The sequence below is a fragment of the Puma concolor genome, chromosome A1, assembly GCF_028749965.1.
Source record: "Puma concolor isolate L17-30 chromosome A1, mPumCon1.1.hap2, whole genome shotgun sequence".
NCBI classification, from domain to species: Eukaryota; Metazoa; Chordata; class Mammalia; order Carnivora; family Felidae; genus Puma; species Puma concolor.
This window is the reverse complement of record NC_141667.1, coordinates 126,774,063-126,788,225: the sequence shown is the minus strand read 5'-3', so window position 1 is coordinate 126,788,225 and position 14,163 is coordinate 126,774,063. Positions and strand designations below refer to the sequence as shown.

At 44.2% G+C, this 14,163-nt stretch overlaps 1 protein-coding gene across 17 annotated transcripts in view; it reads right to left on the bottom strand.

Annotated features, from left to right (window-relative positions):
* Window positions 1-14,163, bottom strand: part of KLHL3 (kelch like family member 3) — a 279,397-nt gene that overhangs the window by 12,965 nt on the left and 252,269 nt on the right. For 16 of the 17 annotated variants that reach the window (XM_086703327.1, XM_086703314.1, XM_086703304.1 and 13 more), the window contains 3 exons: window positions 3,961-4,078; window positions 3,378-3,575; window positions 1,787-1,888 (listed from right to left, as the gene is read on the bottom strand). In XM_086703327.1, the coding sequence (XP_086559453.1) occupies window positions 1,787-1,888; window positions 3,378-3,575; window positions 3,961-4,078 (418 nt within the window). The remainder of the gene's footprint in view (window positions 1-1,786; window positions 1,889-3,377; window positions 3,576-3,960; window positions 4,079-14,163) is intronic. The other variant, XM_086703339.1, reaches the window with a different exon arrangement.

Sequence of the window (14,163 nt, the reverse complement as noted above, 5' to 3'; positions counted from 1 at the left end):
CCGAGAACAACCCCAGTGTCATTCAGACCAGACAGCCATGACAGAGGACAGAGAGAGGGCAGGGAAGACTGTGACCATGTGGAGAGCCCTATCTCCAAGGCCACGGTGAAGCAGAGGCCCCTTAAAATCCTCCTGAAACATTCTCACCAAAGCTATGAGGAGGACACACTGCAGCCCCAAGGTGACCCACAGCCAAAGAGCTTCAAATTCAGAATGGACAAGATCAACAAATTCCCAGGCTGTCCCCTGTCTCAACAGGCACGCTACAAGACAGCACTTCCTCCACACACAGAACATGCTCACACAAACCCTTGTCAAGGGGAGCATTTCAAATCACGACCACGAAGGCAACTTCTCTAACCTGCCATCAACCATCCTAACCTTGCATCAGCTGAAAAAATACCGACTCAAGGTTTCTCCTTGAGTCTATTAACAGGGACTTGCTATTTTTAACCCCTACACTATTGTTTAGTATTCCTGGCTGAGGAACAAGGGAGGAAATGGGAAGGTGGCTAGACAAAGCACTTATATTTGGCAGACAAATCAATTTCTGTTTCCACCAGGAGGATGAGATTGCAAGAAACAATTTATCTTGAGAGGAGGACAAAATCCTTGCACTCACCAAAATGACTCATTTAGTATGTTAGAATAATATACTTCTAAATGAAAATTTATGCAATACTGGTACAAACCAAGAAATGCAGTGAGAGAGAATATTTCTACTAATGTCTGTCTAATCACTGCACATTACACTCTCCCTAAAGCAAGTAAGTGTGTTCTTGTGGATGCATAGGAGATGGGGGGGGGGGGGGGCGGGGAGAGACAGAGACAGAGACAGAGACAGAGAGAGAGGGAGAGAGAGAGAGAGAATGCCTGCCTACATGTCTAAATGCATATATTCCAGCTACATTCCCACTTCAGGAGAGATTAATGAATCAGTGTCATCCTATAAAGTATACCATTTTTTTTTCCAAATAATACTCTATGCTTTAATACAGTGAATTCACACATATTTATAAAATCCCTATCAGCATTTGCTAATGGTCTGAAAGAGTGTAGCACAATGGAAAGAGCACGGAGTTAGGAGTCAGAAGACCCAGGCTCAAGGACCAGCTGTGCTATTTACTAACGTTGGGCATATCACTTGCCCCTCTGGCACTTCATTTCCCCATGAGGAGAATGGAGAAAATCTAAGCCCTGTCTATCTCCTCCAAAAGGATTTTGGGAACAAAATTTATATATAAAAGAGCCATTTATAAACTACAGAGCCCTAACTGGGCCCCGGATCTCACTACTCTCACCTGCTTCACCCCACACACCTTTCCTGACTTGAGCAGGACTCTGCCACCAACCTGTCCTGCAGTGACAGTAATCAGACCTGGGAAAACATGCCCACCTCACTCGAGGCTCTGTTAATGTGTTAATGTTCAACATATAAATAGGAGGACCAAACTAATTAAATAAAATGAACCCTCACCCCACCACATTATACTCCTACATTCTATGTTGACTCTAGATTCCTCAACCTATAACACAACTGTTGATAAGTAGCCAAAGCAACAGGCTGGTGTCTCCCCTTAGGCTCCACTTACTCCCCCCAATACACCTGGCCACCTGCTAGCATGAGCCAATAGCTGCACCCATCTGTGCCTTAACTTTCTTCATCTGTTCCATCAGGATCCCTGAACCTGACTCAGAGCAGTGATGGGAGGAATAGAGCCAGGGTGCTGGGACAAGACCTGTGGGCTGGGGCAGGGACGGGCCGCCGCCCACTGGTATTCCTTACCCTCCACGACACCCACACCCACGCTGCTCCGCCGTGTGTTCATTGGGGCCACGAAGAACCACTCGTTGGTCTTGTAGCTATAGGCTTCCACCGATGCTAGGCCTGGGAGACCAGAGACTTGTAAGATTTTAACTCATGAGGAGAGGTGAGGACTCATCTGGTGTGAGGCTGGGGGAAGGGTCTGAAACCGGGGGATATGGCTGAGTACCACCTCTACCTTGCCATGCAGCCTGGGGCACCTCACTGATACATGTCCTCAGTGTGTCTACCTGAGAGGACCACAAAGGCCTGACTCACGGTGGGTCACAAGCAGACATGGGGATACAACAGAACTGCCCTGCAAATGTAAATCATTACATCTACTGAATGGAGTAAAAAACCTGAGGTTGCCTCACTTGAACATGTTCTTTTCTCTTTTCTTCCTCTATCTAAGAAGCTAGAAAGCTGAGAACTTAGCGTCCCACAACCATTAGGGGTGACTCAGTCAAGAAGGCCTAAGAAGAAATCTGATGGGCATTTCTGAAATAGCCTTTGTTTTTCTACACCAACCTGCTTGATGCTACCTGGAACACAAATGTGCTGGCTGGAGCTGTCACAGCCATCTTATGATCAGGAGGGTACAGCCAAGAGATGTTTAAAGAACCTTGGCCCCAATATTCTTGAGCAAGTAGATGAAGTTAGCAACTGCCAACTCCGGGACGTCTTCCTTCATGGGTAAAACAAGATCTCTCATTTGTTTAAGCCACAGTTTAGTGAGGTTTTTCTACTCACAACCAAAAGCAATTTCTAGAAGAAACAATGCCCCACTCTCTTTTTTTGTCTTTATTCTCAGATCCTACCCACTAGAGGCAGCCTCTCAAGGGGCTATAGACCCTAAAATATTATGAGAGAGGCAAAGAGAAGAATTGGAAAGGTTACCAATTGGTAAGGACACAAATGAAAATTCAGAGAAGTAAAAAATACTGTTTTTCACATCCCTGGGGGCATTTCAGTGTTAACAGAGTTACTGTCTATAGAGACATCCACCTGGAGGTACAGGAAAGGTGAGATAATCTCTCCAAGTTCATGTCTACTAGTAGTTTCTGATTTGAGCTCTGAAGCAACACAGAAGCCAGGAGCAATGGAACGCACCTGTGGTGGCACAGTCTGACAAAGCTTCGTGGGGCAGTAGAAAGGACAATGGATAAAGACTGCGTGGCCTGAGCCAGGTCTCTTCCACAGCTTCCGTGTCCATCCAGAAGAGGGCTCTGACAGTCCTGAGATGCCCTCCAGCTGAGCATGCTCTCTTTCTACGTCTCATCTTTTTACAAAAATGGGTTCCCAAACAACAGAAAGGAGAAAAAGGCCTCATTTGAGTGCAGGAGCCTTCCTAGAATCCTGGAAATGATACCACCCATGTGGGCAGTTACATATTCCATGTGTAGAAAGGCCTGGCTCTGGCAAACAAGGTAGGAGATGAAGAAGGAGGAGTGTGCTGTTGAGGTAGCTGTGGATGGACAGAAGGCTGACCCAAGAACTGGCTGAGCAAACCAGGGTTGCACTGAGGGCATGTCCCAGTCTAGGAGGAGTGGGGACCACATCCCAGACCTACCAGTGCTTCCATCAAAGCCCCCCACGGCGTAGAGCAGGTCATTGAGCACGGCTGCACCCAGAGTGCTCCGGCGCTCCTGCATGCTGGCGATGGACGTCCACTGGTCCTTCACACCATCATACACATCCACTGTCCGCACGCGCAGTGAGCCGTTAAATCCACCCACAGCATACACATGACCAGCCATGAACACCACACCTGAGGCACAGGAAACCAAGGCATCGAGGTCATCTCAGGCGGCTGATCACTCGTGCTGATGAGTGATAGTGCGGGGGCCAGGCAGTCACATGAATAATTCTCCACAGAAAGTGATCTCCAACTTTACAGAATAGGAAGTCATTGAGGGACTCACTGGATTTCTATTCATATATGCTTTTCCAAGGGTGTTTGATTCAAGCGAATACTGGTACTAGCTTCAAGTCCCTAAGCACATAGCAACTACCTCAGAAGGGGTAGCCAGATATTGGGCAAGTGGGGAATGGAAAGGAAGAGAGTCTGTAATGCACACGTTTGTGGAAACAAGGAGCAATTCAGGATTGCCAGCAGTAAGCAGAGACAGACTGGGGAAAGGCAGGCTGCTTACCTGCTCTGCATCTCCTGGAGGGAAGCTCAGCTATCTGGTCCCACCGGTCCTCTTCAAAATCGTAGCATTCCACACTGCGGATCGCCTTGGGTGCCTGGCCACCAACCACAATCATGACCTCCAGAAAGACAAACAGACATTGGCTGGGTCTCCACAACATGTGGATTCATGAATGATCAATCCCTGGCACTTCCACATACCAACTGCCCAGGGTTCACGAATGATCTGCCATGCCCGTTGATGACAGAGTTACATACATGAAGATGCTACCCACAATCACCAACAGATAGACTTTTCTTGCACAGTCAGTCCTAACAAACAAAATTGTAAGGTCTACCCTTCCCAAAGACTTGTGCTCAGGGCTACGTTGGTGGTACATGTAGCCACTCAGGACATCTACAATCTCAATGCCCTCAAGGATTTGAGCCAGGGGACTCAATTCTTTTATCAAAACAAAATATTCCAAAATACATATATAAACTTGAATATATTTTTGGAATAGAGGGCAGAACTTGGATGCATGTTTAAGGTAAAATTACTTCAAAAATATTTCTGAATACACAGACTACAGGGGGGCACTTATTCATTGTAGTCTGGGACAAAATTGTGAAAGACTGCTTTGGGGTAGTTCCCAGAGAAATGTATTTAACTGATGATGTTCTGAAAAATCGTGCTAACAATACCATCTCCACAAGTAAGGTAGTAGCTACCACTGCTGGTCACTGTGTGAAATGCCTGGTCATTTACTCATGTTAACTCTGTGAGGTAGATGTTTTCCATATTGACAAATAAGGAAATTAAAGCTCAGAGAACATAAACAAATTGCCCAAGGTCACACAACTGCAAGTGGAAGAACAGAGACCGAAAACCAAGTCTACCTGATGGAGAGGTGAAGGCAGTCCCACCCCTCTCCTGCTCCAGACACAAGGTCCACGCAAAGACAGCTCACTACGTCTGCAGGTCACGTTTCATTGGTGAGTCAGGAGATGAATTTTATGGATTGCAACCAACATACTTTTAATAGAGCAGCACAGAAAATATAGGAAGGGTGTTATTTCATGAAACAGTTGGTATGCTTATACACATGTGTATGTGTCTCCCGGATCACAATTTAAACAGATTTGTTAGTATGGGGTATAGTCAGGAAAGGAAAAAAAAAAAAAAAAGCCACTGCTCCAGCTATAGTATTAGAACTGGAGCATTTAATTGTGGTATCCCTATTGTGACTTTGGTCACATGTAGCAAAGTTAACAATCGTACATATGTTTTAATAAACTGGTACAAGTTCATGGTTGTCTCCATAACAACATCACTCTCATGGCTATTCTAAGAGGTCTTCTTACATGGCGTGGAAGGGGTGGGAGTCACAGGCAGCCAATCAATAGGAATCACAGGACATTCTCATTACCTGTAGCTTGTATTATGTACTCCAGTGGTTCTCAAACTTCAATCACCTTGAGGGTTGTTAAAACACAAAATGCTAGGCCCCCTCCTCAACCCTGCCAGAATTGCTGATTCAGCAGGTCTGGAGTAGGACAGAGACTGTGCATAACAAGTTCCTGGTTGATGCTGGTGCTTCTGTTCCAAAACATCTATCACACGAGGAGGCAGAACCAGCGCTGACTGCTATTGCTCATCAATCATTTATGTCCCAAGATTCCACATCCAGGCCACCCACTGCCCATGTGGGTGGTCACAGCTATCTGTGGTCAAATGTGGGTAACCAATGTTCAAAAACTCAGAACTCAGTTCTGACTTCTGGAACATTCCAAAGGAACCCAAGACACCCAGTGCAAGATTAGAGTTGCTGCTACTGCTTCTGGAAATAACATTCTACATTTGGCTCTCCATGACACAGCCCAAAGGGTCCACTGCTCTGTATCAAGAGCAGCCCTCTTCAGAGAAAACCTGAATTTGACATTACTTCCCATCTGTAATTCTTTGCTTAGATAGGCATCCATGACAAGTTTAAGGGGCAGTTAAGGAACACAGCCTTTTGGCAAGCTTCAGACAATGTCCACCTTATTCCTCCAGGGCCCAGGGACTCGCCGTGCATTCTTAAACATGCCTAGGACATGTACCGTCCTTCCAGTTTTGAGTTGGTAAAGCTAAAATGAAGGCACAATACTGCAACGATTTTCCATGAAATCTGGTTCTGGGGACTGGGTGAGAATAAAACCAGGTTTTAATTTTCTTTTTACAGTGACCTCAGGCACTCAACGCCTTCCATTCCCTCTCCTTGAAACATTCTCCCCCATTCCTGATCCCTCTGCTCTAACACATGCTTATTTTTTAGGTCTCAGTTTACATGTCACCTCCTTCAAAAGGACCTCTCTGATCTCAAATCTGAGTTAATGTCCCTTCTCTGAGATCACACATGCCCTGTTTTCTCTCATTAAAACTGGCCCACACTGTGTTCTAACCTCCTAGTGACCTCGTCTCCCTGCCTGGATGGTGAGCCTTGGTGGGGAAAAAAATCTATCTGCCTCAGTCACCAAGATAACCTCAGGGCCTTCTGGTGCCAGGTAAAAGTAGGACTCAGATATTTATTTGGGATAAGAAATGAATGAATGGCAAGGAGCATACGTAAGAAACCAAATTTTAAAAAAATACACGGTTAAATCAAAGAAAATACACAATCCAGAATGTCACTTGCTGGGATTAATACATGTTGGCCACCAGATTACAATTTGAGAAGCAAAAAATAAATAGAGAAAAAGGGAGCTTTTTCCATCTTTTGACTCAACCACCAGAAGAAAGACAGTTTATTCTTTGTACAAGTTATCAGGTTTTCTCTGTTAAAAAAAAAAAAGGCGAAGCTTTTGAGGAACCTCACCATGCCCCAGAAACAATCTTACACCAGGAGTAGGGAGGTACATTCATATTGGAGAAAAAACGAGCACTTATATCTTAAGAATTGTCGTAGTTACACAGAAGCATTACTATACAAACGCAAAAATTCCAATGCTAAGGTAAAACCTGAGTAGAAAAACAACAGGAATACAGGACAAGGTTTTCAAAACGAACTTCCCTTTGAGCTCATAAAGCCACCGTTGAGGGACGACTGTGAACATTAAACCTCATACAATAATTTGGGAAGAGTAATTATGAGCTTGTGTGGAGCAGGACCACTGGTTTCTGAAAATGCAGAGATGGCTCAAGGCAGGAGGAGATGCACTTTCAGCTTCTTTCACAGGCCTAAGAAAGCCACTTCCTATGGCAGGCTTTGCAAGAGGCCACCATACAAGGAACACTATACTCGTTGTGTGATCATGCTGAGTAAAAGAAATAAATTTCCTATCTTGAATACTAATGGATGGTTGTTTCCATAGATACCTGATCCTAGCAACCAATTAGACAAAAATGAGTATTCCCCAAGTCTACACGTATTACATCTCTAAAATTATAAACCTCTAGCTACTTAGGAAGATCATAAGATGTCAGGGCATGAAGACATTTAAACGATTCTCTCCTACAAGCCCTTATTTTACATTTCCAGAAAAACTCAGCCCCACAATGCTCAACGAGCATATTTCTTTCTTTCTCCAACACCTCTAAGTCCAAAAGATTTGTAATGTCTATAATAGAAATTACTGAAGCAAATCGGCTTATTTAACAATTGCTATTTTTAACATGTATCTTTTAAGGTAACCCTGAGGAAGATCTACCAGGGATCATATGGGAATCACAATAAAGAACTGGTTCCAGGCTAACAATTATGCTAGACCAAATAAAATGTAATCATGTTGAAGGACAACAGTGTACTCGGGAGTCTTGCAGGGCACTGCACGGTCCTAACCCCAAGTCTCATCTGCCACCGTGTTGAAGGCTACAGAAGTTCTGGTGGATGGAGAGTTCTGGTTGACAGAATACAGGTAAGCCAGACTCAACCATGGACGGCATGGCTGTTGGATAACTCCCAAGGAAAACACTGTCATTGTGGAAAGTCCAAATGGCCATTTATTTTAGGGAGCTTAGTGAGACCATGGAAAGACTACCTGATGATTCCTTAGGAAGGAAAGTTCACTCCCAGCCTAGCGAGATGGTTTTTAAATAAATATATAAGACTATCTCCTCCCACGGAGGATTCTGACTCTAGCAGCATGACTGGAGCAGCGAAGACATGTTAGTCACTCCTCACAGAGTATGACAACCACTCTGTGTGAGAACCAGGAGGTACCCAAGACTAGCCAGGGAGAGGTACAGCAGGTGAACAGAGCAGAGACTTCTGGCTCACTTGTGAGTCAGGATCCTAACCTCTAAGTCATCAGACTCTCCAGTAGGGTGATAGGAACAATGTGGGCTCTGTACACTGTTGTCATCAGGCAAGAGTGGAGTGTGTGTCCAAACTCTCTTCCATGACCGGTGAGCTGGGCAGAAGGCAGGCCCAGCCAGTCGGTCCCTCGGGCCAGGGCAGGAAGCGAGACTCTCTCTTACCCTGGTGCGTGGGGCCGCAGGGCTAACACCAATTCTTCCGAGGAGCATGTCGAGGTCGAGGCAGAAGACTTGTCCCCGCAGGTTCCTGAGCAACAGATGCTCTAGGCAAGGACCGACAGCCAAAGCGCAGAGACAATGGGAGTTGGAGAACCAGGAATGTGAGAGCAAGACCCAGGGAAGACAGGAGTGAGAATATGGACTTTGGAGTCAGGCACATCTGGGCTCAAATAGCAGCCCAGTCACTAAATAGCTGTGTGACCATGGGCAAGACATTTAACCTTGCCAAACCTCACTGCCATTACCTGTAACATCAAGATAATAGGATGTTTCTCTCGTGGAGGCCAGGAGCCTTAAATGTCATAAAGCACTTAGCACACAGCTTGGTAAATCGTATATACTAAATGTTAGCTTCTAGTATTTGATCAACACCAACATCATTACTATTGTTTAAAACAGTTGTTAAAAAACAGACTCCTAATAAATGGTAGAAAAGGACACTTACATGATCTGTAAAGAGAAGAGTGAACACCACTAATTCCAGGGTGATGATGGGACTTTTTGAGGGCCCCAGGGTGTTTTCTAGGTGTGGCCTGAGTCCATCTGAAGGATCAAGATGGAATAGGAGCAGTGCCGATCCAGGAGCCTGGCCCAGGTGAGAAGTCATCCTACCCACCCTGTCAATAGCCTTTTCTCCAACACCATCTACTGGACAGCCCAACTAGGGAGGAAGCCGCCTACTTCTGGCCCAAATGGCTTTTCAGTGTCATTTTAAAATTGCTGAATAGAGATGTCACTTGAACTGAAATGACAGTGCAAAGTGCCAGGCTCAGTACATCTCCAAAGGCTCATTTGCATCTTGCTGGGACCTCATTTCTCTGCTGCCATCTGTGGAACAGGGTAACGTAGGAGTGTTTTGAGCAACTGGGAGACAGCCTCTGGTTGTCCATGGCAACCCAGCCTTGGGGAAGGACTGGGCGGTGCATGTGTGGGAGCCCAGATGATGCTATTAGCTGTTCCAGCTTGAATGTGTCAGTATGATTTGTGCATATGTGGCCCAGGAAAAAACACCCTCATTCGCCTCTACAGCTATCTCAAGGCAGAGCCCTAGTTCTTTCAGGGAGGGAGCTTGACTGGCAAACAGGTTTGCTGTTGAGAACTGATGAAAACAGGGCAAATCTCTCTCTACCACTTTGTTTCTCAAAGACTGCTCTGTCAGGAAGCCTATCTGGACTGAATTCATGAAAGCCCAGACCAGCCTGCCCTTGCAATTCCTGCAGCTGTTCCTGTAGTCCAATTATCTCCTTATTTTTCTTCCTCCACTTATTTGGCCACTTACATATTTCTATCTTCTTTCCACACAGTACCCAGCAAAAATGCTTTTATGAAATATGGAAGCCATATAATAGAACAGTTAAAAGCACAGGGTCTAGTACCAATCATCCTGTGTTTGAATCTCAGGTCTACTATTTGCTAGCTGGGATTTAAAGGTGTGTAACAAATTATTTAATAGTCCTTCATTCAAGAGATGGTATTTGATTCCCCTTCCCTTGAGCGTGGGCTGGACTTACTGACCTGCACCCAGCAGATAAAATACAGCCAAAGTGATGGGATATCATTTGGAGAACAGGTTATAAAAAGACTACAGTTTCTGTCTTGAGCATGTTCTCTCATTGTCTTGCTGTAGAACCACTCACCCTGGGGGAAACTAGTTGCCATATCATGAGGACACTTGGGCAACTTAGGGAGAGGCTGAGAGGGTAAAGAAGCTTGTAGAAACTTGTAGAAGCTTCTTGCCTGATGAAAGAAACTCACCATGACAGTGAACTTAGAATCAGATCCCCCACCCTGCAACCTTCCCCCTGCCAAATAAGCCTGGAGATGGCTGCAGCCCTAACTGAGAGCTCAACTACAAATTTACAAGAGGCCCTGGGCCAGGATGACCCAGCAGAGACACTCTGGAACTCCTGCCCACGGGAACATTAAGATAATAAACCTTTATTGTGTTAAGCCACCAAGATTAGGTAATTTGTAACACAGAAATGGATAACTTAGTACATAATGAGTAGGTGACATAACCCAAAATCTAATTTCTCATGTGTAAAATGGGGATAATTAAGATGTAAATCCTAGGAGACAATAAATGTACATCACTTAGCCCAGTGATTGGCACATTCTGAGTGCTCACATTAGGGAAGTTATCATTATCTCCTATTATCATCACTGTGGAGTTAGTGTTGTACACTGGTCAAAAAGTACAGGTTTTGAGTCGGCCAGACCCAGATCCAAACCTTCATGCTGCCACTTGGCTGTGAAACCCTGGGGTCATTCAATCTCACTGAATCTCCAACATGGAGTCTTCTCCAACATTAGAACTTCCAGGGTTGTTATGAGGATAATATACTGTACATAAAGTGCTTTGCCTGAAACATAAGGAAAGTGTATTTATACAATCATTCTTGTGTCATCATGAATGCCTTTGGTGATAAGAACAATGACCCAGGGAAGGACAAAACACATCGGAGGCTGGGGGCCAGTCCTCTCCTGCAGTTATTTAAACCAATTTCTGGATGTTCCCTCTCACAGACGATATCCATTTGACTTGGGCTCAGCTCAGGGGTCAGCTCCTGAAGAAAGTTTTCCCTAATCCCTCACCCCTCTCCATGCTCCCAGACTGTCCTACCCATACCTCCAGTGTGGCACTTACATGGTCCATTGTAATTGTCCTTTTACATCTGTCTCTCTTCCCCTGAATATGGAGCACTATGAGGAAGGGACCAATTCATCTGAGGCTTTGTGGCTCTAGCACCAAGCCCTGTGCCTGGCAGTTAGTGACTTCTCAATGCAAGTGTGTTGAATGAGTGAATTAATAAATTGATGAGTAAATGCATGCATGATGGTTTATTAGTTTATTACTGGTGCTATTTTTTTATCTCAATACTTCAAAACCAATCTAAACTCCCAGAACAACAACCAGATTCATTCAATACTGGACCTGTGGGCTGAACCACATGTCCTAGAGTCAATCTCATTAGTGATCAAAGGAGAATATGAAGCAGGGGATAAATCCTCACTGCATTCATGCAAAAACACATGTATGGATGTGGACAGTATTGGAAAACAACTAGGGTTGATAGAAATGATCAATACTAAATCTCCATGAGGTTATTTCTTTAAAAAATATACCTCCTTCAGGGTGCCTGTCTGGCTTAATCAGTAGAGTGTGCAACTCTTGATCTCAGGGTTGTAAGTTCGAGCCCCAAGCTGGGTGTAGGGATTACTTTTAAATAAAACCTGGGACACTGGGGTGGCTCAATCAGTTAAGCATCTGACTCTTTTTTTTTTTTTTTCAACGTTTATTTATTTTTGGGACAGAGAGAGACAGAGCATGAACAGGGGAGGGGCAGAGAGAGGGAGACACAGAATCGGAAACAGGCTCCAGGTTCTGAGCCATCAGCCCAGAGCCTGACGCGGGGCTCGAACTCACGGACCGCGAGATCGTGACCTGGCTGAAGTCGGACGCTTAACCGACTGCGCCACCCAGGCGCCCCATGACTCTTTTTTTTTTTTTAATGTTTATTTATTTTTGAGAGAGAGAGAAAGACCATGTGAGCAGAAGAGGAACAGAAAGAGAGACAGACACAGAATCCTAAGCTGTCAGCAGACAGCCTGATGCGGGGCTCGAACTCATGGACTGAGAGATCATGACCTCAGCCAAGGTCAGACACTTAACCAACTGAGCCATCCAGACATCCCATGCATCTGACTCTTGATACTGGCTTAGGTCGTGATTTCACAGTCATGGGATTGGGCCCCACACTGGGCTCTGCACTGAGTGTGGAGCCTACTTGGGATTCTCCCTCTCTGTCTCTCTTTGCCCCTTCCCCACTCACATGCACTTACTTTTCTGCTCTCTCTCTCTCTCTCTCAAAATAAATAAACTTCAAAAAATTAAAAATACAATCTTTTATATATATATATATATATATATATATACACACACACACATACACACATATGTATCTTTCATTCATGAAACGTTTTACTATTGTCCACCCTTTGTTAGACTCCAGGCTATGTGCCAAGAACAGAGATAAATAACACATGCTATCATGGTACCTATAGTTTCGTGAAGGAGTAACACTCTTAAAGAGAACCCTGAAGGGGCGCCTGGGTGGCGCAGTCGGTTAAGCGTCCGACTTCAGCCAGGTCACGATCTCGCGGTCCGTGAGTTTGAGCCCCGCGTCGGGCTCTGGGCTGATGGCTCAGAGCCTGGAGCCTGTTTCCGATTCTGTGTCTCCCTCTCTCTCTGCCCCTCGCCCGTTCATGCTCTGTCTCTCTCTGTCCCAAAAATAAATAAACGTTGAAAAAAAAAAATTAAAAAAAAAAAAAAAAAAAAAAGAGAACCCTGAATACTTCCCTAAAGTGTGAACCCAGGGAACATGGTTATCTTCTGGAATTACTGCCCCTGTTTTTCAGAAGCCAATGAAGGACCTCTCCTCCATTAAATAACCTTTCTCATCAATTGTATTTCTATATAGTAGCAATAAACTGTTAGAAATTAGACTTAAAAAAACATTTATAAGAGCATCAAAAACTATGAAATATCTAGGAATAAATCTGACAAAAGATCTGTAAGAATCATACATTGAGAACTACAAAATGTTGCTAAGAGAAATTAAAGAAGACAAAAGTAGGGGCACTTGGGTGGCTCAGGAGGTTGGGCGTCCAACTTCAGCTTGGGTCATGATCTTGCAGTTTGTGGGTTCCAGCCCCATGTCGGGCTCTATGCTAACAGCTCAGAGCCTGGAGCCTGCTTCAGATTCTGTGTCTCCCCCTCTCTCTGCCCCTCCCATGCTCATGTTCTGTCTCTCTCTGTCTCTCAAAAATAAATAAATGTTAAAAAAAATTTTTTTAAGAAGACAAAAATAAGTGGAGATATATACTGTGTTCATGGGTCAGAAGATTTAGTACAGTAGTCTTCTCCCACCATCTACAGTTTTGCTTTCTGCAGTTTCAGTTACCTATGATCAACCTTGGTCCAGAAGCAGACGATCCTCCTTCAGATGTATAGTCAGAAGCTCAATAGTAGCCTACATCACTCCCTTCCCTTCATCTCATCTTGTAGGCATTTTATCATCCCTCATCATCACAAGAGGAAGGGTGAGTCAGTACATTAAGATATTTTGAGAGACAAAGAAACCACATTTATATAACTTTTATTACAGGATATTGTTACCATTTTTCTATTTTACCACTAGTTATTGCTGTTAATCTCTTACTGTGCCTAATTTATAAATTAAACTTTATTGTAAGTGTGTACCTATAGGAAGAAAATAGTATATATAGGGTTCGGTATAATCTGATCTGCAGATTCAGCCATGCATGGAGGGACTTGGAATGTATCCCCCAGGGATAAGGGAGAACTACTTTATTGTTAATATGTGAATTCCCCCTAATTGATTCTAAAAATTTAGCACAATCTTTATCAAAGTCTTTTTTGTAGAAACAGTCAAGCTGATTCTAAATGATAAATGAACATGCAAAGGACCTAGAATAGACAACACAACTTTGAAAAACAAAACTGGAGGACTCACACTACCTGATTTCAAGACTTACTACTAAGTTAGTGGTCAAGGCAACATGGTATCAGTGTAAAAACAGATAAACAGATAACAGGAACAGAATAGGGTCCAGATATACACCAACACACAAATAGCCAATTATTTACAACAGAGATGTCAAACCTACTCAATGGATAAAAGAGAG